This window comes from Mixophyes fleayi, chromosome 6 (assembly GCF_038048845.1).
Source record: "Mixophyes fleayi isolate aMixFle1 chromosome 6, aMixFle1.hap1, whole genome shotgun sequence".
In the NCBI taxonomy this organism is placed as follows: Eukaryota; Metazoa; Chordata; class Amphibia; order Anura; family Limnodynastidae; genus Mixophyes; species Mixophyes fleayi.
The window spans coordinates 52,455,278-52,482,746 of record NC_134407.1 but is presented as its reverse complement, the minus strand read 5'-3'; the positions used below and the strand labels follow the sequence as shown (position 1 = coordinate 52,482,746).

Below are 27,469 nucleotides of genomic sequence, written 5' to 3'. Positions count from 1 at the left end.
TGTTGTTCAAATAAATTTTAGATCAAGGAGAGGTTTGAAAGCTTAGTTATTATGATTAACCTATTCATCAGAGCCGTGGCTTAAAATTTTAGCAGCTGGGGCGCGAAAGAAAAATACTGCCGCCCCAACCCTCAATCTTAACCAAATGAACCTAAAATATTCATAAACTGCGCCCCCTTTAACGTGGGGCCCTGGGCGGTCACCTCTATCGCACAGCCCTATGCTAGTCATAGCTGTGAGGTTTATATGTGTTCATGTGATAGGATTATCCATTTCTCATCTTTTTAGTATTAGTTTAGTTTAAGATTTAAGGTTTAGTCAAGTTTAAGATGAGGACATTGATTAATTAGTAGTGTACACCCCTGGCAGCAGATTGGTGATGCTTTGATGCCAGTGAAGCGCTTTGCAAATACAGTCTTGCTCAATGCCTTTTAATTTTATGTTTGCAAAGCCTGATTAATTATGATTCAGGTAAACAAAAAGGTTATTATTATTTGTAACATGATGATTATATTATCATAGTCATAACTTCTTGGGAGTACCCGAACATGCTTATTGATAATCAGTGTGAACATCTGGGGAAATGTGTTTTATATGTGTTGGAGCAGGCCGGACAGAGGGGCTGGAACCTAGCAGGATGCCGCTTGAAAGAGCTGTTAAAGTAGTCTGTGAAAGGCAGGACCTGATTAACGGTTCAGACCACCCTAGGCTAATATGCCATGGTAGACAAAACAAACTCATCCTTAATTTTAAATCCGGCCTCCTTGACACTCCCACCACCAACAACACCACAGAACAGCTGAAACATTAGCCAAGTTTTGGAATCTTTTTCAATAAAGAACATTCTCATTCATCTTTCTCCTTCGTATGTTTTTGAAACTCAGCTCCACATGGCTTTTTAAAGGGGTCATGTAATTTTGCTTTCATTATAATGAGAACTGTGTAGCGGAGTGCTACAGAGGGTGAAGGCATGAAGGTGGAGGGGGCTGTCGTTGTCTCTATCTCAAGCGTCCATCCGAGGTTGACTCATTGTCTTCAGCCTTTACCGTGGGAATACATTAAGATTAAAAACTTACTACACTTTTTTTTTTAATATTTTCTTTTTTACTTTGGAAAGCAACTATTCTCTTATATTTTAAAATTAATTTCAGTTTATGTCTCTCTGTGTCACAATTTTGTGCCTAGAAATGTGCTTCTATGCTGAAATGCAACTGGCAGACGCAAGATGTCTGTCAATAAATGTATAAGACATCACCCCTACTCCATGACCCAATCTGTCCAGACTATTCCCTTTACAGCAAGAGTCAAGACTTCCTCTTGCAAATCGGGACTGGTAGGACAGGATGGGGTTAAAAAACACTTACATGTTTCTTCGGGATCATACTGGGCCACCATGCCAACCATGGTCTCATACAAATCCTCATCAGACCCAGGGTGCAGTGAACACTTCATCAGCAGATCCGTTTGCAGGTTCGCCATGGACTCGTAGGTAGGATCGCCATCTGGATCTCCATGCATTAGTTCTTCCTTAATGTGAGATTTTAACATGTCCACAGTTTCCTTTATGAAATATACCAAAAAAAAATATTGAAAACATAAAAAACAAAAACAAAGAAACATATCAATAAGTACTACTGAACATTAGAAAATTTAAGAAGTGTTTTACTTTTTATTCAGCTTTTTACATGACAGCAAGTAGATACTGTGGGCAGGAGACATTGCTGGATGGTCATGAAACTCCAATCAGCTTCTGTGTAATATATGCCAGCATCCAGGGGTATATCTATCATGAGTGAAACTGAGGCAGGTTTTGAGGGCAGGAAATTAGTTATTATAAAATGCTAGTTTTCTAGCTTCAAAAGCCTAAATTTTTGGATTGTTGGCAGATTGTATAATGATGACAGTAAATATATAAGGGTCATTTACGAACTTGCCAAAGGTCAGTGCGAATAGTCATCACATTCTTAATTTTGCACAAATGTGCCTGTTTTTAACCCAGCGCCATTGAGGTTGAGTCATAATGACCCGGGGCATTTTTATATTATCTGTATCTTTTTACTTCGTTATGTGATGTTGCCTAACCTCTCAGTAGCTGGAGATAAGACCCCTCCCTACCCGTTTCCCGCTACCACTCGGCCATCCGGCATCAGCGCAGAGAACTAGACTGGCACAAACTCCAAAAAAGGTTATTATGACCCAACCTCAATGTCGATGTAACAACTTTATGCCATTTTAGTGTGATGTTTTGCATAAAAATAAAAGACAAATCCCTCCAGAGTTCACTAAACCTGTGATATAGATGTTTATTCATCTAGCTTTGGCTTTCAAAAAGATGTTACAATTGTGTCCCATATTCCTAAGAAAAACAAGTTGGTTTTGCTCATGTCAAGTCTACACCATGATGAACAAATTGCAGCGTTAACTGGAGAAAAGAAAAACATAAGTAAATACATTTTATAACTTGACAAACAGCAGAATAGATGTTGCAGATGAGCTTTGTTCCACATATTATCTGAGCCGCAATTCGAGAATATGGTCCCTGATTATTATTTCTTGTGCCATGGTAAATATGGCTGGAATCAATGCGATCACAATATATTAGTGTAATAATAATAGTGTGTCGCAAAAACAACAAAATTTATCAAAACCTTGGGTCTTGCTCTCCTAAATGAACACTTGAGCCTCTGCAAAGATGTATTTCGTTTACCAAGAGAAATACGCAAAAGAATTAGAGATGTCACTGGAGAATCTTCAGAGAAGCCACCAGTAAAAGTACCAGGAGTTCGAAAAAGATGTCAAGTGTGTCCCGCTAAAAAAGATTGTACGACCACTCAAACATGCCAAGTGAGTTACAAATTTATATGGCCGGAACATCTGATTTCATATTGCAGCGATTGTAGTGATAAGCTGGGTGAAACTGATTAGTTGTAAGACTGATTTTGTTTTTTGCATTGTTTAATTTTCAAAGACCTCATACTTAAGTCAACGAAAAGATGAAAAGTTTATTTTTTGTTTAGATATTAACAATAGCATAGAAGTTGTCAATTTTGTTGATTTTTTTTTTTTAAAGACTATGTAGAAATAAAAAAAAAATCCTTCTCTATCTCTATGACTTTTTTTTTTTAATCAAAAAAATTCATTAGTTCATTATTCTAAATATACTAATAATCTTCTAAGACCATCCTTGAAATGTCAAAATCAGGCATAATATATACCCGGGTCATAATGACCCACTTCAATATCCGTGTAACAACGTTCCACCACAATGATGCCAGTGTTGCATGAATTTGCGGGTCAAAGATGGCAATCCTTGCCAAGTGTAGATTAATTGCATGAGTGTGAATAGATTTGCAATGAACTGGAAAAATTCGAATTTTTATCCCCACGAAAGGACTTGAATTCTCTGACTGCTCAAAGGTGATGGAAATTCAATCTCTTCCCTGTGCTTTAAACACATTTTGCACCTTCTAGGTTTCCGAGCACAAACTAAAAATTTTCAATTAATAAATGGACAGAAGTAACCCCTGTGCAGCCACCCATGTCGGCAGCCACATCACAGTGACTGTTGGAGGGACTTGTAATGCCACCACCTGGGTGCAAATGAATCCAGAAGACACAGCACCTCCAGGGAGTCCCAGAAGCCAAAGAGCCGTATGGAGCTCAGAGAGCATGAGAACTGCTGCCACAGAATCTGACTACTTACAATCTGCAGCCGATTTCAGCTTGAGGAGGGAGCCAGGTTCTGGAGAAGGTTCCCTGGAAGTATTTTCAGAGGGAGATTTAGAGATTTATAGATTTAACCTCCTATCCAAGAGTCAGCAGCCAGACTGAGCCTTCCTCACACTAGGAGCTTGTGGACAGGGGGGAGGTACTTCTGCCCACTCCTGCAGCTAGCAGCAATGTTAGAACATCTCCAGGCTGATTCACGTTCTAGCTGCATGAATTATTCTGTATTCCATCTGGATGATCATCAGTACCTCGAACTGGTGTGCAAGGACCCTTTAAGAGCAATAAACATCTTTCTGCTTTCAAGATCCTGCATGTTGCTTGTTGCCTGCTGTATCCTGTGACATACAGATAAGAGCTATACTCTGTACATTTCTGTATTGAGCCCAGCGCCCTGTGTCAATGCTCAGCTTGCTGATTGCAGTCCTGATCCAAAATGAGCAGTGAAGTGAAATCAACCACTCATCAGCAAAGAAGTGCTGTAGCAGCTACATACTACACAGAGAATTAAGTGGTTGCAGGTGCTGGTGGCAGTGAGTACTCTCCTAACACTAGTGGGCAGTTGGCACTCACTGTGGGTGGTGTCCGAGAGCTGCAGCAGGAATGGTCAGTAAAGACGGATTACTAAAAGGAAGAAGGAACCCCAGATATACAGTAGAGAGATAAAAGACAGGATGGCAGATTAAGCCCATGCGGTAACATAGGTGCGTTCCCATTTTGGGCTGTTTGCAAAGACTGAGCGGTAGGCATACACCTTGGAGGACAATGAATCCAATAAATATTGATTTAATATATACATGAGCAACCACAATGTCTACATATGAAGCAAACAAATTGAAGAAAAATCTTCCTCTTTCATAGACATAATTATTGTCATAATGGCCAAGCTATTAGCGTTCTTTGGAATATACAATATTTTTACACACGACAGTGGTGTGTGATACTGGTAATGTCTAAACTTACGATCTCAGTGATTCATTCCAAACAATAAGGCTACTAACGAGAGGGGACTCACCACATACTCATCAATAAACTGCCGCAAATCCTTATAGCCATATTTTTCTGCAATGTTGTTTGGAAAATCTCCATGTTTATTGGCCACACTGTAGGCCTGTAAGGCTCCAGGGCAGGTGAGAAGAAGGGATGTTAAATTTTTAAGCCCATATTTTGCAGAAAAGTGCAGAAGTGTTGGCAATTCTTCATCTCGCTGGTCTAAAATAAAACATAAATTTACAGTAATTTTATGACTCCTCAGAAGGCATCAAACTAATCAGAGGCAGCTGTGCTTCTCTAATATGCAGTTACAGTACGTTGTATTTCTAGTGTTGTCCTAACCACATTATCAAACCTTGCTCAGTAGATCCCTGTAAGAGTTTATGACAGCAGTCATACAAACATTGCGGCATTTAAGGAAGCTTTGACTTTAAGTAGAAATACTAACTACGGTAACAGGACACTCATACTTCACAATATGTGGGGCTCATTTCATTCATATACAAATGAGATTATTAAAGAAAGCAGTTTGAACTACAAGCATTTTGCACTCTTACAGGGGATGCTAAGATGGTTTTGCTCGTTTACTGCAACTTATGTGTGAAGAGTGTAAAGGTCAAAGCACTGCCTAATTCCTTGTTTAGACTTCCCTCTCCTTAAATTAACCTTTCTTGTCTTCCAATGAGTTACTTGCATGCTAATAGTTAATGTGTTATTTGACCAGGAAAAAAAAAAGACCATTACGATTGCCTTCATTTTGACCATGGCCTTATCTGTGTGGAGTTTGTATGTTCTCCCCGTATTTGCGTGGGTTTCCTCTGGGTGCTCTGGTTTCCTTCCACAATCCAGAAACATGCAAGTAGGTTAATTGGCTACTATTAAATTGGCCGAAGTCTTTCTCGGCCACTCTGTGTGCGTTAGGGAATTTAGACTGCAAGCTCTGTTGGGGCAGGGACTGATGTGAGTTCTCTGTACAGCGCTGCAGAATAAGTGGTGCTATGTAAATAAATAAATGATGATGATGATAACGTATCATATGTTTGGATTTTGCCATTTTTAATCCATAGATTCATTTTCATCGAATTGTGGCCCGGTCTTTCTGATGTGCCCTAGATATGTTGAACGAACTGAGATGCCTTGATAAAGGTTTGGCAATTGAAATTTGTTGGTGGGGATCAGAGGTACGAAGTCCGATTAATCCTGGGGTCCATGAAGCAACTGGACTCTGTTTCTACGTGTTTTTGTTTTCATCTTACCCATGGTAAGAGTCCAACTATAACCACCCTGGATAATTTTAAAATCTATCTTTTGTGTGTTTTATAAGTGTTTTTCTCCAGCGTTCAGCTGGGAATAAAGTGTTGGTTATTTTTTTCCTCTGGCTTCGTTTACTCTGGATATGATGATTTAGCTAGTTAATTAAAGGAGGAGAATGATACACTTAAGATCATACTTACCAGCTTTGAATAGTTGGTTTCCGGGAGCCTGTCATGGGAGGTGGGCGTGATGGGGGCGGGGCTCAAAAATGCACGTTATTTTGGACCCCGGATTCCCCGGGAATCGCAGCGTTTGGGAGCTAATTCTGCCCACTTCACTAGGAAGTGGGGCACTTCCTAGTGAAGTGGGCAGAATTCGGGAGATTGCCACACTCACAGAGTTGGCAAGTATGCTTAAGATTTAAGCACGTTTTAGGTTTGAGGGGTGAAATTAATATCACCTATATTTACCACGTTAACAGTATAAAAAAGAAAAAAAGTATATGTTGCAGAGGCGAAATTAAGATCACCCATAATTGACACAGCACACGGAAAAAACAATTGTTATTTTTATTATATCTGACTAATGCATATGAAGCGGATTTTTCAAAACACTTGATTACTAATTAGTAAATCCCAATAACTGAAAGACAGTTTGCATATGTTTTTTTTCATTTTCAACAATAAGAAATTTGGGATGATCACTACTGGAAAATCTGTTCATAACAGGACTGTGAGAAAACTTCTCTAGGCTTTTGAATTAACTTAATGTTACTGTGTGAATACTTATTAACAAGGTTTTTATTATAAAATCTGGTTATTTTTTATATTTTCTATTGCTTATTAGTGCCACCTTTTCACTTCACTAATTTCTTATGTGTTGAATGTACAGCTTAAAGCTAAATCAAGCAGTTGATGACAATGCAAAACCTTGCACTTCTGTGTAAAATAAGGAACGCCTCTAAGTCTGCCATATTACTCACCCTTGTAGATCATCTACAGATCTCATATCTTTCAAATACATGTATTTTTTCATGTTTGCAAAATTGCATGTAGCTTGCAGTCTAGACACACTTATAGCTATAAAAAGTATTATAATACAGCATTACGCACATCTAGCCTGCCTACCGCATGGAATATAAGACTGCGGTACTAAACAACTCGACTAAATCCTTTTCTAAGACCTCGAAACCCTTGGCTCTTTATAATAACACCCACTTGCTCTTATCTCACTAAAGACTTTCCACTTCCCTAGAATTTTTTGATCTTCCAACCCTTCCCCCTCTCCTTTCTTTCTTCCAACACCCCCTTTCCTAAAATTAGAAAAACACTGGTTGACAATCCTATACACAACCCCAAACTTGTTGAGTTTTCCTGTTTCTTGTTATTTATTCTGTACTTATTTGACCTGTTTCATTATGCCTGTATTTATTTTGATTTTCATTGTTTCACGATTGTTTGACCTTCAATAAAATAAAGAAAACAACAAACAAAAACACTTTATAATAAATCAATTAGAGACCCCTGACTTTGGAAAGAAGGAAATGTTCACTCACTTGCACTTAAATTCTCCTCCTCTATCTGATTAATGCCAAAGAGGTGCAGACCGCTGGCCGGAATGTTTTTCCTTAGTGACTCTGTCAACAATTTGTCAAGTGCCTCTCTGTTGTAGGGCATTATTTTAAAAGCCTAGAAAAATGGTTTATGGATTATTCACTAATAACCAAAAATTTGATTATTTATCAATTTATTATGTTGGAAACGCAAAGCAATATAATATCCTGAAAATTAATTTTGTACACTATGCACACTATGCATATTAAGCATACAAATTCTTTACAACCCCTTTAACATAATAGACAAGAAAATTAAATCATATTTGATGTAACCAGAGCTACCTCTCTCCTCTCTTCCTTTCTGTGTGTGTGTGTGTGTGTGTGTGTGTGTGTGTGTGTGTATGTATGTGTATATATATATATATATATATATATATATATATATATATTATACACATACATACACATGCAGTGGTCGACGTGGAAATTCATAAGTGGAGGTATGGAAAATGTAAGTGAAAGGAAATTAATAGTTTCACAATTACGGCAGTAGGAGAAGTGGCTGTGTGGCGTACCACCGTACACCGGCCCACTTCCACCACTCACAAAATTTATATACACATACACATATTATGGGCCCTGTTGATGACTTTGATTGCTAACATAACAATGGTTTATTTGTTACCACATTCAAATTAAGTTTTGTGCCATACTAGTATACACGAACCTGCATAGGCGAGAGTGTGCTTTGTAAAGATTTCTTGCCAGAGAAATTAGATAAATACTGCAAGGTTTACTTTGAAGAGTAACATTCATTAATATTGATTTGTTGAATCTAGGTATTTGTAAATGCACACTTTCTTTTTAATTAATTGCTTTAACAGAGAAAAACTTGTTATATATCTAGAGAAAAAAAGAGTTATATATCTCACCTGACACATGAATTCAATAGGATTAGTTGCACTATCGAGTAAGAGGCTAATTTCTTCCATGTCAGTGAAATAAGTGATTTTGGCTTCACACATGACTAAATCACCAGAGAAAACCTTTAGGAATACCAATCCAGATGGAAAATCTGTGCAGAAAAATAATATGTTTGTTAAAATCAAGGAAAATTAATGGTTTTTAAAGTGTAAAACCTTTATAAAATACCATAATTCATCAAACCAGTTTTTCCTTCATTAAAACTTCCTTTAAAATTAAGATTTTGTTGACTTTTAAAAATAACTATTTTTTAACAGTTCAATATAAATAAACAATAATTCAGAAAACAGTGTAAATAATCATCTTAATAACATTTTAAGAAGAAATCTCCAACGGTTTAGGGAGAGATATTTGAGAAATCCACGCATTGTTCTGTGTTAACTTAATATATCCCTGTAGCTTTGTTCATGTGTGAAGCATTACCTCCCTACTCTATTACAGACAGCTGAAACCTGTACCACATCTTTAGGGCAGTGTACTAATGGGATCTGATGCAAGTAAAAAGCTTGCCAATTCACTCACTTGAGTTTCCAGTTCCACTTTGTAGATTTTTTTTTTTAAAATATAATAAAAGGAAATTACAAAAATAAATATTTAATAAATTAACAACTGAAAAAATATGACCCTTCTTTTTATGCCTATTATTTTTTGCCATCCTGAGATTTCGATAGCGATAGGAAGATTGCGGCAGTATTTGTTAAATAGCCTTCTCCATGCATAGTGATAGCCGACGACAGCACAGCCTTAGCCCTTGATATATAGTGCACTATCTTTGGCGAAAACACCCATTTTCAGCAGAGACTGGGCTTTTCTGCCTATAATACATGAACACACACACAAGCACACGGACACACACCAGCACATGCACACACACATGCTTTTGGCCTTGTTTTATGTAGAAAAAGCTCACAACACATTTGAAAATCCCCTACATATGCACATGTATTTAAACCACCACAACAGTTTCCTGTTCCTGTTGATATTATGTGTGATTTGTTTGAGTGTTAAAATACAAAATTATTCCTTCCAGGTCTGATAAATATATGGCAGTAAGATCTTTATATACATGTATTTATACATTTAATTTTTGACAATAAAAAGCAGTTCCCCTTTGTTTTTCTTTTCTTCCACATTTTTAGAGGTGAGGTGGGATATGGTACAAAACGGGAAGCTGTTCAAAAGACACTTAACCTAAATATATTTAGTGTTACTACACCAAAACCCAATTTTGCTGTTTTATATGCATGTCATGATCCAGCACTAATCTGAGCCTACATGATGTGTGTGTGACAAAGGGTTAATCAGGGGCATAAATTATAGCTCGGGGCATAAATTATAGCTCGGGGAGCAAGACTCAACTCAACAGCCTACCAGGAACATTTTAAAGGGAAAAAATGGAGGTGGCCCAGTGACCCAACCCAAGGTAGACCACTATGGGACCGTCCTGGGGGTCACATGCCACCCTGCCCCCCAGTCCAGCCTGCACCTGTATAGTGGGCTATCCTGGGCTGGGTAACCTCCATTTTTTTTTTGTCCTTTAAATGTTCCTAATAGGCTGCTGAGTTGAGTCTTGACCCACAGGCTAAAATTTGACAGCCCACCCCCGAGTTAATCAAAAACAACCACCTGGCCTGTTTAAAATGATTAAAGCTTTCCCTGTCTATGCAACATACTAACTTAACTTGCCTTACCAATTATGCCACCACCAAGGTTTTTTGTGAAGAGCTGACACTCTTACTCAGCCTTCGGTTCTCCCTTCAAACTAATCTATTACAATTTACTTTCATGAGAGTTATCATAAACCAGATGACTTCCTGTGACCCCGAGTTATCATAAACCAAAGGATCGCCTCTGTTTCAACTATGTAGCATTTTAAAACCAAGCTGTCCGATATGTCGATTCATAAGAACACAAAGACTTGAAGGTATTAAGTGTAATTTTATAAGGAAAATAAATTCACAATGCTTAAGATAAAAAACAAACAAAATGACATACAAAGTTATAATGCAATTTTTTCTTGTAAAATAAAAAGGAATAAATCAACGGAAAGGAAAAATTTACGAATAATCTGTTTTCTGTTTTGCTTGGAGAAGCAGAAATAAAAGGACACTTCTCAATATGAAATAGGGTCACACAAAGTGAGTTTCTTAGAGTTACAGGACATTTTTAAACGCACTGTAGGTACTCACAGCCCCCTTTCCACTGTGATGTCAAAACTAGAAATTGTGTATAAATGCAAATTAGTTGTTTATAACCTCTGTGCAAACAATTTTTAAGTCATGTTTTCTTTACCTGGCCTAGCTTCTCACCAGAATGTATCACAAAGATGATTTTACCTCCACACAACAGGTCATAACTGTTCCTTCATTTGTATACCAAACATGACTTCTGTAAGTATGATATTTGATAAAACATGATCTGACATTTTCCTGTGTCCTTATTTAAATTTGTTTATACTTATCCCAGCTACTCTGGCTACTCAGTCTGGGTTTATTTATTGCGTATCACTGTACTTAAAGAGGGATTTCAAAGGCCTCAGTTTTATGACCCATCCCATAAGCTGGTATAGGACACTGTCTGTGGCCACAGTTCTCTATCCATAAATACCCCCTGGGTTTTCAGGTTTTAACCCATGGCTGGACAGGGAGTTCCTCGGTGCCACATCAAACTATTACTATAAATTAATTCACAAACAAATATTTGCTGTTTCATATGACTAGTAATTTACTAGTGTTGCTGTCTGCATAGAAAGAAGGTTAGTGGTGTTAATCTCAGTGCTAACCCTTTCTTAAATAGCAAAAAAGCAGTGAAATAGACCCCTTTGTTTACCATTGAACTCTGACTGATTTCAAAAGAAGATTTTATTTTATATTTAATGAGGTGGTATATAAGGGTTTGCGGAGTGTTTTATTCAATGAAACTTTATTTGTGCATTTGTTGTTTTTTTAAGTTATATTGGGATGGCAATGCTATTACTCCAGAGGTCGTCAACTTCTACATTGCCCCAGCTCCCACAGTCCAGGACTGTCAGGGAGAGCACCAGTGCTTTTCAGTGTGGGTCTGGTAGTCCCTGTCCCGCTGTAGTTGCACCGGCCTTGAGCTGACCAGCCTGGTGCTGGTTATCAAAATGACAGGAGGACCATGAACTCATGAGTCTCCCTATTTTGGTGGGAACCAGTCAAGGCTCTCTGAAGCTGGGCTGTCTCAGGATTTGTGGGAGGTGGGGACATGCTGCCCGCATATTTTTTATTATGATTTACATTGGAATTCAATCACTACTATTATGTTCCACCAGTAATGCAGTCAGGGCTGCAGAAAATAGCTGGGTTCCGTGTGCTTACAGTTTCACCCAAAACTTCTAGTTTTGCTTCCAACTTTCCTGCTCGGATGAGGTCTGGCGCATTCTCTGAATTGAGGGATACTTTTGACGGGATAAATTAAATTTTGGTTGTGAAAAGGGGCGTTATTTTGGCAGGCCTGAAAATCTTATCATGCAGACTTATATCTGTTTCTTAGTCTTTGGCTGGAAAAGTTGAGCTCAGTATTTTGCTATTAGCGCAGCTGATATGGTTGAAAATGTCAAATAGCAAAACAAACCTATCAATTACTCCATGTCACATCGCTGATCATACCTGTAAGACATTTGTTTATTCAGTACTACACAGTATTTGTAGTATATATTTCTTTTTATAGAGCCACTAAACACCAAGGGGTAAATGTATCAAGCTGAGAGTTTGCCGGCAGGTTTGAAAAGTAAAGATGATGCCTATAGCAACCAATCAGATTCTAGCTATCATTTTTTATAGTGCACTAAATAAATGATAGCTAGAATCTGATTGGTTTTTCAAACCCATGGAAAAACTCTCACTTTGATACATTTACCCCCAAATGCGTTTTAACCATAGAGGAAGACGGCAAATCACAGCCACACCTTGTTCAAGCACAGTTCATCTTCGGCTCACTTTGGCAGCATCAGCTATGTAAGTGTGTACAGGTACCCATTCTGGTACCTAAGCCAGAGGGAGGGATTTGGACTCATGTGATGCTTTCCAATATAGCTTTGGTAACAAGTTCTCTTGGAAACGTGATCTGGCCATGTGGGCATTACAGGACGACATTGGATGGGGCCAGGAGAGTCTCAGTTTAGTTACTGAGCTGTGCATATAGCCATGCTACATTCAATATATATTAAAATAATAAATAAGTCTTACCGGGAGCATCCACGGATAAAATGTATTCATTCTGCAAACTAGCAGGTAGACTTATGGAAGGACCATTTAAAGGGTTAAAATAAACCATATTTTTAATCTGACTGTCAAGTTTGCACTTAAAAATTAGATATATTTGTGTCTTCACCTGAAAAACAAAAAAAGTAATTATTCAATCAGTGAGGAATAGGAAATGGGAATGGGAATGGCTAAAGTAACAAACTAGTTTTATTTAAAACATTACACTCAGATAGAAGTATTACCTATGCTGTGTGACTTTTTCAAATTGCATTAGACTAATCTTTAAATATTTACTCACTTTAAATTATACCTGTCAGCTGCACATAGGGCCGGTGTTATTGTACTACGCACCCCAGACAAAGTTATAGTCTTAATGCTTCAGCAATGCGACTGTTTTTTAGATAATTGCATTCTCATAAAATGTTAGTTCACCCCACAAAATAGCTGCATACACTATGTGAAAATGACAGGTCCACATTTAGACCTGCTGGCTTTTCCCTGAAGCTCTATTCAGTTCATTTAAATAGTTTATTCATAAAACTGTTTTAGGACTAGCCAGAATGATTATTGTATCTATCGTCATCCTTAAATGTATGTTCCAAATCTATTTTATGTGCTATGCCGTCTTGAATTTTGTTGACATCAATAAGATGTTGCAATGTCCATAATGACAATCTTCATTTATGCTGTTTAATGGAATTAATTTAAGTGATCATTTACTTATATGAACACAAGATTACGATATATAAAAAAAATGAAGAAAAAAAAAACAATACCAGGGCCTATTGTGGCTGTTGCATCACAGTTGTACTTGGTTTAGATAGAATGTATTAATAATTTACTTTCATTTAAACATTGAAAACAACATTTTCATTCTGAAATGTATTAAATATAAAAAAGAGGAATGGCACAAACCCCGCAGCGAATCCTTTCTGGCTGTATGGACAAAAGTTTTTCCTGAATATTCCCCATATGCTGCAACCGATCTTCATCACATTCGGGGTCTGTATCAGTGACTGAATCACAGCCAGAATCTACAATAAATGAATGTAAGAATAATAGCATTTAGAGACTGCAGTTTTAAACAGAACAATTCCAAGTATGTGAAACAAGAGTTTTCAAACTTTTCTGCAGTTGAACTGTGGAGTTCCGTATAATGCATCCAGGTGTTTCTCCATTAAAAAAAACAGTCATATAAGCTTCAGTGTAGCAGAAAGTAACAAATAACACTCTAGCATCTATTACACCACTAAAATTATTGGTTTTCATTTGATAGTCTACTTCCCTTTCCCAGACACTCCAACATGACCTCTTTCTCCTGGAACAAAATGTTCCGCCCCCAAATTTCCAAACCAATTTACTGTTGCAGTTACCTTTGCTGAATTAATTGATGGGATGTTTTTTTTTAGAATATCAATCTATTAATTCAACACAGGTACCTGCAATAACAGAAGTTTGACAGCAGAGCATTTTGCATTGTGTGGAATGGTCATGTTGGATGATCAGCTAGTTAATAGTAAGAGCAAGCAAACGTTGCATGTACTTATTTGTTGTCTTCTTTTCTACAGTACACTAGAAAATAAATATTGCAAATGCTTTGTAAATGTAATTCCTGGACCCAGCATTCACCTCTGCAGGGAGGCTGGGTCCAGGGAGCTGAGTGACAGGGGATTAGGAGCAACAGGCAGAAAGGAGCTGTTGAATGCACCCTTAGGTGCTAAATATTATACCTCCCAGCATTCCCATTGAGTAAGAACAGTGGAAGAAACTTCAGAGCATGCCAAACACAAAGAGCTTGATGCCAAGAAGGAGAGTCAAGAATGAGAAGAGTAGAAGTGCGGCCATAGAGGTGGTATGAGCCACCACTGAACCAGCACCGTCCATGAGGAGCCAATAGGAGAAAGAATGCAGTGCAACCACAGCCACTAAGCATGCATGTGAGAGTGAGTACAGTGGACAGTCAAAGTCAAAAAGAGCACTCACAGCATGCATGGACTGTAGGAGAGGAGAAGGGCCGTTAGGGCTGCAAATCTCTCAGAGGGGGCTGCATGTTTGACAAAAAGAGATGACAATAGACTTATAGAGAAAGCTGCCAAGCTATCAGGAAAAGCAGCCAGATTACCATACATGGGGCTAATTGCCAGCATTGCTGCCTATGTGATGCTTTGCCTTGAACTGCCTTAAACTGCTTAGATTACTCCTACCTTCAACGTTGCCAAACAATGAAAAGTAAAACAGACATATAATTAGTTTCTCATGTGTACAAGTCATCAAGAATAGCTGTTACTTTGCCTGTTCCTTATTTTTTTCAAAATGTGTCTCCCCCTTCCCATTGTTGTGTGCAGGGAATGGATGACTAGGTCTCCTGTGAAACTATTCATGGACAATATATAGAGAGGTCTAGGTAGGGTTACAGTTCTTATCTTTGTTTCCCGTTTTCAATATCTCCAAGCCTTAACTATTTCTTCATAATGAATCATTAAAAATATACTGAAACCATGGTGTGGACTTACGCAAGAAGAGGGCGAACATACCTTGTTTGCACTCCGAGATCTCAGACATTAAATCCCTCGCCATCCAACAATGAAAATAGTAAAACTATATCAGTGAGATGAAGCGCTAAAAAGTAAGGACCCTTTGATAAACTTTAGTCCAATCTAGCTGAAATTTCAAGGCCTAAAGCTTGACACTATGTCCTGCGGGCCTGGTACCAGTGATAGCTTCATGAAGCTGACCAGGCAGTTATAACTAGCCCAATGAATAAAGCAACCTCTCCAACTGGTAGTAGCCACTTCCAAGCCTAGACTATTTGGTACAAGGGAAATAAAAGTTCTTGGGACCACAATCCAACCCTGAATTTGGACATATGAACCAGTTCCCCTGTTGCCTCCCACAGGTACTTGTACTAGCTAAAAAGGCAATATACAAACTACAGTGATGCCCAGAGTATCCTACCGAGGCAGCTCCTTATACAGAATGCCCCTTTTGTATGCAGAGGTCTGATTTCCACCCAGATACTTACAAGGCCGCTTGGTTCCCGCTGATACATCCAGAAGGCTTACCAGCATCTACTGCAACAGCCATCAGTCTACATATCATTTAATTAAGACAGTCTGCTAGGACCATCTCTCCCTGCGAATATCAGTACATAGATTGGCTCAACCTTACAAGGTTGCAAGAGCCTTCTGGCGCTTACAGCTGCCATACGGCTACTTGTGCCTTCAGGCAGGACCACTTCCAAATCAGAATGGGCCAGAGGACAAAGTGTTCCCTCTCCCAACAGTTCTATAGGGGAGCCTGAAAGTCCAGGAGAAGGAAGACATACAATCATCTAACACCATTAAACTTTGTGAGAGTATAACATTATTATCCACACCATAAATTTTTCCATAGTAGAAAAATATGTTGTTATACCTCTTCTATTAAAGAGACAGATGCACAACTACTTAATAATCTGTCCTCATATCAGTATCAAATGCATATATACTACAGTCTCCTGAGGAACTGTACTTTGTCCCAACGCTAAACAAAGCATGTGGAGAAAGAAAACCTGGATAGTTCACAATCTGATATAGAAATAACCGAAGTATAAGTTCTGTTTGAATCAATCAAAGAACATATTGAAGATCTAGAAAATAAATCTCTATGAACATCCACGTCAACAAGATACTGGAGTTGATAGTCAACAAGACATTGCCTAAATGAGCAATTTCTTGCCTCAGTCTGAAATGTTTCAGTTATCACATATTCGGGGATAACGTCAAAGCATTCCAGGATGTGACACCCACAATTATTAAGAAGAGGCGGAATCTTATTAATGTCAACAAGGCCCTCCAGAATCACGAAATCTGGTACAGATGGGCTTACTTTTTCCACTTATTGGATGTTTCTCATTGTTTAGTATTCTTTGCATCCTTACACATCCAGAACCAAGTTCACCCTCCACGGCACTTTGATGAAAGGCCCCTGTGCTGAGTGGTCCAAGGTATAAAAGAGAACTCCCCACTGAAATACCTTAAAAGGCTGAATGTTGTGTTATTATTTTTTGTTGCTCTATATTTTTATCTTCACATTGCAGGTTAAGTGGTGAATGGCTTCATCATGGAGTTTATCCAGACATCATGCCTCCAAGCTGGAAGTAAGCCTTGGCATTTGTGTTGTATCTGCACTCTTCTTATAGTTCTAGGTAACTTCACTATGGGCTAGAGTTCAATCTACTAGCTAATAGCTGAAATGTCTTAATTTGTGCAACAAGCCCACAGAAGCTGGTAGACTCAAAGGTGGAGATGTCTTAAGAGAAATCACGTTAATGGTTAAATTTTGTGTTATTGCACCCTCATTTCTAGTCTAAATATAGAAATGAGGACTTACAATGTGGATCTGTCAGAGCTTCAAATGTAGTAAAATTCTGACTGTGACTTCCTCTATACTCTTGATGGTTGGTTTTAGATGTCAGATTTTGTTAATTGAGATTTAAGATAAACTACTACCATAGGAAGTGTATCTGCCTATTGCGGTATGAGAAAAATGCACTGTTGACCTAATGTAACAGTGTCAGTTTAAGTGCTTGTGCTTTCCGAATCTCAATCCCCAGGTTTCCTCCTTCTCGTAAATAACCACTTTCTCCCAATAACCCCAGTACACAGGATGCACCACACAAGGTACTTGGTCCCCTGCAATTCAGGTCCTACTCCTGTCCACCTTCAGTCCCTTAACCCCTTGTCCCTCACAACTACAGCGCAAGTCCAATGCTCCTGTACTCCTAACCTGGCTCCATCCAAGATGGACACCCTTCAGACTTTCCACAATACAGAGCATACTACTGGTACACCACCAGCTGATCAAAACCCCTACAAAGTTAAATGGGAAGAGGACCTAGGGAAAAATCTGTATCCAAAGGAGTGGATCCGTGTTAGAGAAAATGTATTCCAACAGTTCGATAATCATCATCAATGTATATTTATAATGCGCCACATATTCTGTGGCTCTGTACAATCATCTTACAGATATGACATACATGATTACAATTAATATAATAATAGATTACAATGAAAATAGATAGATAAAGATAATAACAGATACATAAAATCAATAAACATAATAACTGTTGGTCATGAGCTAGAAAATATACCTAGAATGGATACAGGTACATCTATGCATGTGAGTGAGCAGACACTGTACGATTCAGCTTAAGACATGACAACAGTATAGAAAGAGCAAGACAGATATGAGATATATGGTGGAGAGAATCCTGTCTATGAGAGCTTACATTCTAGGGAGAAGGGGTAATGAGAGACAGTAGGTACATGAGGGGACATGGTGGACAGAGGAAGTGGAGGGATTTGGAAGGGGTTCTGGAAGGGGGTTGATTAGGCATGTATGAAGAGGAAAATTTGAAGGGGTTCCTTGAATGAGTGAAGTTTGGGGAGAGTCAGGAAACACAAAGCAGTTTAATAGGGTTAAATGGGTGGAGCACAAGAGAAGGTTCATGAGAGGAAGAGAGTTGAAGGTTGTTGAGTGGTCATGCTAGGGTGGATCTCATGACAAGGTCAGAGATGTATGGAGAGGAAACATTGGCGAGGGTCTTGATGGTGAGGGTGAACCACTTAAACTACAGAGTAGGGCAATAGATGAGGAGCTGCGGGAGAGGAAGATTAGTGTAGCCATGACAATCAAGATGGATTGTGGGGGGAAATTGCAGATGAGGGGCAGGCTAACAAGGAGTAGATTACAGTAATTATGGTGTCAAAATAAAAGATAACTGATACAATGTCCTATATAGCTGGTATCTTGCCCCACTCAACTATGTGCAATCTACTCAAATTCTTTTGGCCACTGCAGCACAGGGTAAGATCAAAATACACCCTGTCCCTTCAATAGTGGGTTTGTATTAAGAAAATTGGGGTTTGAAGAGAAGTGGATAGCCTAATCAAATCAATCACAAGAATTCAACTCCCAGCCTGCCAATAGTATTTTCTACTTTTCCAGATGTACCTAAACAGTGAAGGTAATCAGGACTATAGTGAATGCTTGATACCAACTAACTAGAAAAAAGAAAAAAGAAGTCCACTTGGCAGACAGCTTTACTTAACAATATTTGGCACAAATACGCTAAATGGAAAGTATAATGAGCATCATGCACGATTGTTCCAATAAATTCAGCAGCATCTGGTCAACTTGGATCTCATACCTCCTCCTAAATCTCACTGCATTTGAAGTATCCCCATCTCTGAGTTTCTGCCTTAGTTCCCCCTCCACCTTTCCTCTACTAGCAAACCTACCTACCTTCCCCTTTGAAAACATACTTACACGCTTGAAAACATTCAAACGTGTAATTAAAAAAACAAAAAAATCCCAATAGTTGAAATCTTATTTAAAGTTTCTCATCGCTGTATTTCTTCATTATGATTCACAGACAATTCATACTTCCTCATAAGCAATAACTAGTCCCAGGAGTTGAGTGGGGAAGATGTGATCAAGCTCATTTAATCATGTTCAAATTCATGATGTCAGTAACTGAGGCTGTAAGTGCTGTTGTGACCACACAGTCACAAATCTCTAGGGCTCCTACTAATGTTGTATTTAGGCACACCGTTTGCCACTGAACCGTAGCAACTAATTATCATCATCACCATTTATTTATATAGCGCCACTACTCTGTACAGAGAACTCATTCACATCAGTCCCTGCCCCATAGGAGCTTACAGTATAAATTCCCTAACATACAGACACATGCACACACACACACACACACACACATAGAGACAGACACTAGGGTAAATTTTTGAGAGCAGCCAATTAACCTACTAGTATGTTTTTGGATTGTGGGAGGAAACCAGAGCACCCAGCTGAAACACACGCAAACACGGGGAGAACATATAAGCTCCTCACAGATAAGGCCATGACCTCAGTGCTGTGAGGCAGAAGTGCTAACCACTAAGCCACCGTGCTGCCCAACCACAGCAAATAATCAATTGGAAAGAGTCGCCACCTGACACTGAAGTAGAGAAAGGCGAGACCCCAACCAGAATGAGACGCCAAAGAAGTAAGATACTCTTCCAAGATTGGTTTTTATTATGAACAATCAAGTAGAGAATTGGGAGGTCGAGCACTGGAACAAACACAGTAAGAAAACCTATAATGTGTAATGCTAGAAAACCATACAATGCAAAATTTGACACTGCCATAATTAACAATATGATCATCTTATCTTTAAATGCTATATCTCAATATGGAGGAATATCTGCACCTAGCACAATCTAAAAAATTATTTAAATTTACCTCACAATGTAATAAAGGAATTTAAAATTAAAAAAATAAATAAAATACAACTCGAGCAATAGTACTTTGGTACTAGACAATTTGTTCACAACTATTAAACACTGAGGTCCTGAGTCATTAAGAAAAGCAAGGCTTAAAAAGGGAGTAACTTTGCACCTGGGCAAACCATGTTACATTGGAGGGGGGAGGTAAATTTAAAATGTGGGGAGAGATTTATATTTGGGTTAGGCCATCAACTTTAAATTTTAGTGTAAAAATAAAGCTATCAAGTATTTGTCTGCTACATGAATAAGCAGCCAGTATTTTCCTTACATGCAAAATAATAAATTTGCACCCTTTGCATTGTAACATGGCTTGTCCAGGATCAAATTTACTCCTTTTATGCCTTGCTCTCCTTAATAACTGAGGCCCTCAGTTTTAATGCTACAATCTATTGCACTAGTGGATGTATAAGTACAGTTATCAATGTAAACCTGAGAACCTCAGTGTTAAGTTTCCAACTCTAATACTAATAGTTTTTAGATTTTTGCCTAAATGTTTATGTTTTTGATGGAATTTACATGGTCAGAACTGTGTTTCTACCCCAAAGTTTGTGAACCCAATATTGAGTAATTTAGTGGTACCACTCGTGTTCAAGATGAGGTCCAGAATTCACGGATTGAAGATATTGGTCACTAGCCTCCTGATTCAGGAAGACTTGTTCCTTTAGGTAATTAGTTGGAAAACTGTGACCTTCTTTTTGACATTTTCATCACTCCCAACTATCCTGATTTCAGATGTACAGTCATGATTTTAGGGCTCTGTCATGCTTTTGGACATGTGGAACATGCCACTCTTGAGACAAGTTTGTTCCACGGGTGGGGACAGTGGGAACATTGGGGGTAAGGGTTATATCTAATGGGCAGTCTAGAGCTTTACACCACTAGGTAGACCTACAGGGGTGTAGCCACGCCCCCACCGTGATGTGACCACTCCCACAAAACGATGTTGCCACGCCCGATGTCCTGGTACTGGGGACTGACATGTTGGGTGTTATGCACTTCCTCGTTTATAGTAGAAGTCTCTCTGATTGTCCGGGTTAGAAACTGTCTCTAGTTTTGATCCTGGATCTCTTTACTCTAATCAAATTTGTTACTCTCACTTTCACTTTCTATTTCTTAATTTCACATCTCACTGATACTAGCTCTCTGGTGCATACCCTCTGTGCCAAACTCTTCAAATTCCTCTCTTGCGCTGCTTCCCTATCTGCTATTTGTCTCTAAGGCGGGAATTCAATTAGCTGCGATATTCCTCTAAACATCGCGACCGTGGGATTTTTACAGGAATCTCCACTAATTTTTCGCACACTCTATAGAGTTGTGAGGAAAAATGGGCGGAGAGTTTAACGTAGTAAAAGTAAAAATGCGCAGCTGCGAGGTTCTGAGGAAACGTATCTATCAGCTCACGTTAACTGTCCTCTTGCAGCGTCTCTCTGCTTTTCTCTCCTGTTTTGGCTAAATCTCTTCACTTGCTAGAATATTTCCCTCTCTATGACATTCTACATGAAAATCCCCATCTTACTAACATCTGATTTTTTTAAAATGATTCTCACAGAAATGATTCTCACGCTGATCACTTCACATCTCTATATATTCTCCTCTTATCTCACTTCTGTCATTTAGTTTTTCACTCTGTTCTCCTGTCTGTTTCATTTCTCACTCTCTTCTGTCAGTTTCTCTTGATCTTACTCTGCCTGCCTGTCTCTTGCTCATGATCTCACCAACTCTTTGGGGCCAATTAATTTAGCCATGAGGTTCCGTATTAAGCTTGCAGCTATGTTACAGAGTAATGTTGTAGGTAATCTTTGCTTATTTTTGCTAGGGATGTGAGCAAAAATTTGTAAAGTTTCAATACAGTAATTGCTGGTAATGTGCGCTGAAACACAGCCACAAGGTTACTATGGAACATTTGCGGCTAATTTAATCAGCCACAGAGTTTGTCTCTTCCATTTCAACCAATGGCTTCTCTCTCTCAGTTCCTCGAACCATACAAAGCATAATCCCTTTATGCGCACGCCTCTCTTCTCATTTACTAGCTGCAGTGGGCTGACGGACACTGTCACGTGGTGTGCGTGCCTAGGAACACAGGCATGGACAGACAGTTCTCCTTTTTACTATTATTTGCCATTAGTGATTTGCTGCTATTCTTAAAGACACACACGCCAGGAATAAAATAAGGCTACAAGCTCTGCAATCAAAGTGGTTGTTGTACACATGCAATTCCAAGGTATCAAACTAAACACTGCAATAACCATGACATCAGAACCAATGTGAATGCAAAATACTTTATCTAGACACAAAAGGCCTCATTTAGTGTAGAATGAGCCTACATAAAAAGGCTGCAAGATACATGCAGCTAAATATAGAATGTGAGAATGTGGCCACATCAAGATACCAATAAAGAGTATCTTAACATGACCACATACTAGATTCTACTTGATGATGATGATGATGATGAAGATGACTGATTAAAGTGTGAAGAAAAAAAAATATTTTTTTAAAAACTACGCAGCCCACCCCAAGAATTGATACAAGCACCAGCGCTAGTAGCTAGGACCTATTGCCGCTAATGAGGGGAAAATCATTAATGAATTTGTTCCCCCCACAATTCATGCTATGCCAGGTCTCCCCTGTCATAGTGGGATCTAGCCCCAGTCTGGTCAGCACATGCTGTATTCCCTAGGAGAATTGGGCCCAAAAATAATGCACCCTCACTAGAGAAAACCAGCCCTGTGCTGAATAGCGCTGGGACTCTTCCCAAACCCTTGACTATTGGAGGGTTGGCGTTAATAATTTATAGATAGTATGTGGAATATGTGTATAGTAAAGTGGAATAGTTGGACAAGTGTGTTGGACAAGTCTCCGTCAGCCTTTAACTGCTTGGGTATTCTGACATCTGTAAAATTAAGGGGGGAATTCAATTGGCCGCATTACAGGTAAAAGTAACGCGACCTGCGCATTATTACAGTTATTACGGTAATGATGCGCTTTATTACTGTTATTACGGTAGTTCCAACGCTGGCTTTTTGCTCGCAGCTCCCTGACCTGTGAGCAGAAAGCAGAGGTAAAAAAATACCTAATAGTCAGCCATGAATTGTTTTAATGTACATGTGCAATAAGACAATGTGGAATTTTTACATTCATTCTAAATTAGGCCAAACATTTCTAAAGATTTAATACATTTGTGGTTACAAACACAATGACCAGACACTGAACCTTTCCCATGCACATACACAAACTGGGGTCCAAAGTCAAGTCTTAACTTGATTTAAAGGTCAAATAAGCCATGTCTCATGGTCACAGTGTAATGGCGAACCCCATCATGTACGCCTGTCTATGAAACTATTATTTCAACATGGCAGCATTAAAGGCAATCTCAACCATGTTTTGTATTAGGGCAGTGCCAAGTTCATTGCAATTTGGTGGCATAGTGCATGTAGCCTTTGATCATCACAGGAAACTTCAGGCTGGAGCTTATAGTGGATTTGTTACCAACACCAGTTCACACAGTAGGGACTGCCATTTTGTGTGTGCTGCCCCAACATTCATGGGAATGTAGCCTACCAATTCACTAGGAACCAGTGACATCATTGAGGTATAGAGTATGAAGTGTCCCATGCCTCAATGATGTCACTAGCTTCGAATGAATTGATAGGTCTATCCAGTGGTCGAAGTGGAAACTTAGAAATGGCGATATGGAAAATAGAAGTCAATGGAAGTTGACAGTTAACAATGAAGGTAGTAGTAGAAGTGAAAGTATGGCATACTATCCACTTTCACCACTAGGTGTATCCCATAACTATCCTGTGTATTCTGGTATTACTCTTGCCTAACTAGATTATCTTTTAAAATGTAGCAGATAAGAATATATTTAATTTGGCTTTCTTTAAATAAAAAGGGGACTATGCTGCTCAGCTAAACTATCTTGTTTCTCTCACAATCCTCTGTATTTTTGCCCTTGCCCCTCGCTGGTGCCACCATACCAGCAGGGCCTTGTCTAGGCTGGGGCAACACGGGCAGTGCCATGGGCCCCCGGCCAAGTGGGGAAATATACAGCACTTTTTATGTAAGTAGGCAAAATTGAACTACATATGTTATTTATATTTGAAAACGATTGATTTTGCTATTTTTTAAGAATTTAGCAACCATTTCCTGTGTTTGGAGACTCCTGGTTTCACGTGTTTGCACACCCTTGCTCAGTGGGTGTAAATATTACCAACTAATTTATTGTTGTATTTATATTTTAAATATATCCATTTATTGTCACTACTCCATTTCGACTATACACTAACATTATAAAAACTTTACACGCCTTTCCCATTGTTGATATCTATTTAAGTGTGCGCTAAAAATTGTGATTGTCCGATAGTGATAATACTCTTGCAGTCCATTCATAATGTATATCTAATACATGCCAACTTACTTAGGTTCGGCTTCCGGGAGCCTGCCGGGGGGAGGTGGGCGTGATGGGGGTGGGGAACCAAAATTCGCATAATTTTGGCCCCGCCCCGTGACGTAATGACGCAAACTCGTCATATGACAGCAGGGCCGGTGAATCGCAGCGTTTTGGATCTAATTCTGCCCACTCCAGTAGGAAGTGGGCAGAATTCTCCTGATGCGGGAGATTGCCACACTCTCCCGGGAGTTCGTGAGACTCTCGCGAAATGTGGGAGTCTCCCGGACATTCCGGGAGAGTTGGCAAGTATGGTATATTTTATCTAGTAGTTGCAGCACAGATTATTTAATACATTATAAAAAACAGCCTAGTAATTTTTAATAGGGCCCTATTCCAATGAGCTGCCCCGGGGCCCCAAAGGCACTGGATATTGGTCCATAAATTAATGCAATATCATAAAAAGTAGGCATAATGTCTCAAAAGAACATCTGTGCTATGGGTTTGTACTTTTGTGAATAAGCCTGTTGACTGTGATACAGTACAAGGGGCAGTATAGTAGGGATAGGGAGAAAAGATAAATATATGACCATGTCATTTCGGTCATCTGAAAAAGTTTAGTTTTACTTGTAGTCAAAATAAAGGGTGGCCCCTATGTGTAAACACAGATACCATTTAGCACAGTATCGCCCTTGTAAAGAAACCAATGGTACTGGTTACAGCTACTTTCAAGACCCCCTAAGGTTCTAAACTATTTACAAGTGATTAAATCAGTGAGTCAGCTGAATGTTTCAGTCAAGTCTCATGCAAATGTCTCATGTACTGTATATTTAGTAATTCATAGCATACAGTCATGCGAATACTGAATATGTAAATACATGTTGACAACAGTACTGCTCAGTTTAGAGAAGCGCAGAACTTCCCAATTTCATTGTTCCTAAGCATAGTGTTCATTCATTGTATAACCACTGTACATAATACGGCAAAATACTTACACAACATTGGCCATACAAGTAGCACTTTTATCACGTCTATCACCCCTATAGTCACTTCACAGACACCCAATATCCCATTTAATTTCTCTTTGCTGTATTCCAACTAATTTTTGTACTAAGAAGGTGGGCACCATACTTGTGCACATTAGTCATATAAATGCCCAGCTGCACACATTTCTACCTATAAATATGTAGGAATCTGTGGTGAGGGGTTTTTATTCATAAAAAAACACACACATAATTATACAGGCCACCTGTCTATGGATGTGCCCCCCTCTTGTATTTTTGTTTTTTTTCCACACCCCGTTCATATCCTGTGTTAGAAAATACTGAATGAGAAAAACATATTCTCAAATATATGCCTTACATGTTTTGCAGAATCAATTTTGTAGTAGAAAATAAAAACATTGTCACATTCTTCATATACCATGCACATTTTTGGGACACAAAGGGCCTATTTAACAGACAAAGGTCGGTGAAAACATATTTAGGGTTTCTCCCTATTTATCAAGGCTGGTAAAGGCAATCATCTGGTATTACCGGTGGTAGTCTTCATCTGAGGTCTCCGGCAAAGCATAGAGGAAGCCTATTTACCGGGGACAGCAGTGGTACATGCACTGGCCTGGCGAACAGTAAGAGTATTTTGCCCCGGTGAAATATTCTTGTCATGGTCTTCATAAATAGACCCATAAGTCCCTTCTTCAAGTTTCCCTTGTTTGAAGAATTGGAATATGTGCCTTAAAAGCTTGCAATGAATTTAATCAGCCATTAAAGAAATTGACCTTACATTGCTATAGCAATATCATACATAATCAACAATTGTTTATCCAGAAACCAGAATGCCACTTACCTTCAAAGACAATATCCTTAACAGTAGTAATGTAGAGCTCAGGGTCATCTTCAGAGGACAACTGTTTCCATTGCAGCCAGTCTTGAAATACATTTGTGAAATCCTCTTTGTCTATTACTCCACAAAATAAGACAATCACCTTGTTTGGTGGTCTCAAAACTGTCCTCAAGCTTTCCAAGACTTCCGGGTAGTCAAAATTGCCTTCTAAATCTCCAGACAGAAGGATAAGGATGCATTTACAGCTCTGGAAAGTTTCTAGGCACGCATTTGGTATAGGCTCACACTTGACTTCATATGTCTGGATAGCTAGATCTTGAACTTGATGATATGTTTCAAAGAGACTGACAAGATAATGGCACCACTCATTTGCATCAGGTCCGTGCAGTATTAGTAAGTCACAGACATCTGTAAAATACAAAGAGAAATGTTTTTATATGTTTAGGGACAAAATCACTTGATGGGTCATTATTCAATTGCATTGGAGTTATGCTTTACACCTAACTAAAAGGGATACAATACAAAACTTTAGGAAATATGTGACCACCTCTCATGCCTAAATTGTACAGTAACTTGACATTCCTTTCAGTCAATATGAAACAATATGTTTTTAGATTATAATTGGATAACATTTACCGAGCACAAACCATCTGCTGCGCAGGGCAAAACTGTCTTTGGATCCTCTGTGCAACTTGATTTATACAAGTACACCTAGATTTCAGTTTTACACATGCAACATTGCCACCTAGGAACTGCAGTAGATATAACATTTGGCAAGTAGGAGTTTCTGAGACCTATTTATTATTTGGAGAAACCTCATTTCTTCTGCAAAATGTCTCCCTCTTTACTGAGAACTCCCTGATGATGGAACCTTTCACCAGCTATCACTTTCACCAGGTCTGTTTGTCAAAAGCCTATTTACCATGGACAGCAGCTGTACCAGTACCGCCACTCCTATCGCTACATCTCAGGATGGTGATAACTGAGGTCAATATATTCTTATTAGTCAAATAAAATAATAATATTTTTTTTCTACTTTTGATGGAAAGTGGATCTTGAGGCCCAGGTCCAGGCTTCCAGTTCCACTGTGCACTACACATATGTGATGTGGGTCCTGCATGGGCACAGGCACTGGAGTCTGGCTGGTGGAATGGTAAGAGTCCTCTGACCACTG

At 38.9% G+C, this 27,469-nt stretch overlaps 1 protein-coding gene across 2 annotated transcripts in view; it reads right to left on the bottom strand.

The window, feature by feature from the left end:
* The window catches only part of PIK3AP1 (phosphoinositide-3-kinase adaptor protein 1), a 72,908-nt gene that overhangs the window by 29,277 nt on the left and 16,162 nt on the right, over window positions 1-27,469 (bottom strand). For both annotated transcript variants that reach the window (XM_075216539.1, XM_075216540.1), the window contains exons 2-8: window positions 26,299-26,703; window positions 13,657-13,775; window positions 12,724-12,868; window positions 8,461-8,603; window positions 7,529-7,661; window positions 4,742-4,938; window positions 1,365-1,560 (exon numbers count right to left, since the gene is read on the bottom strand). In XM_075216539.1, coding sequence (XP_075072640.1) covers window positions 1,365-1,560; window positions 4,742-4,938; window positions 7,529-7,661; window positions 8,461-8,603; window positions 12,724-12,868; window positions 13,657-13,775; window positions 26,299-26,703 — 1,338 coding nt within the window. The remainder of the gene's footprint in view (window positions 1-1,364; window positions 1,561-4,741; window positions 4,939-7,528; window positions 7,662-8,460; window positions 8,604-12,723; window positions 12,869-13,656; window positions 13,776-26,298; window positions 26,704-27,469) is intronic.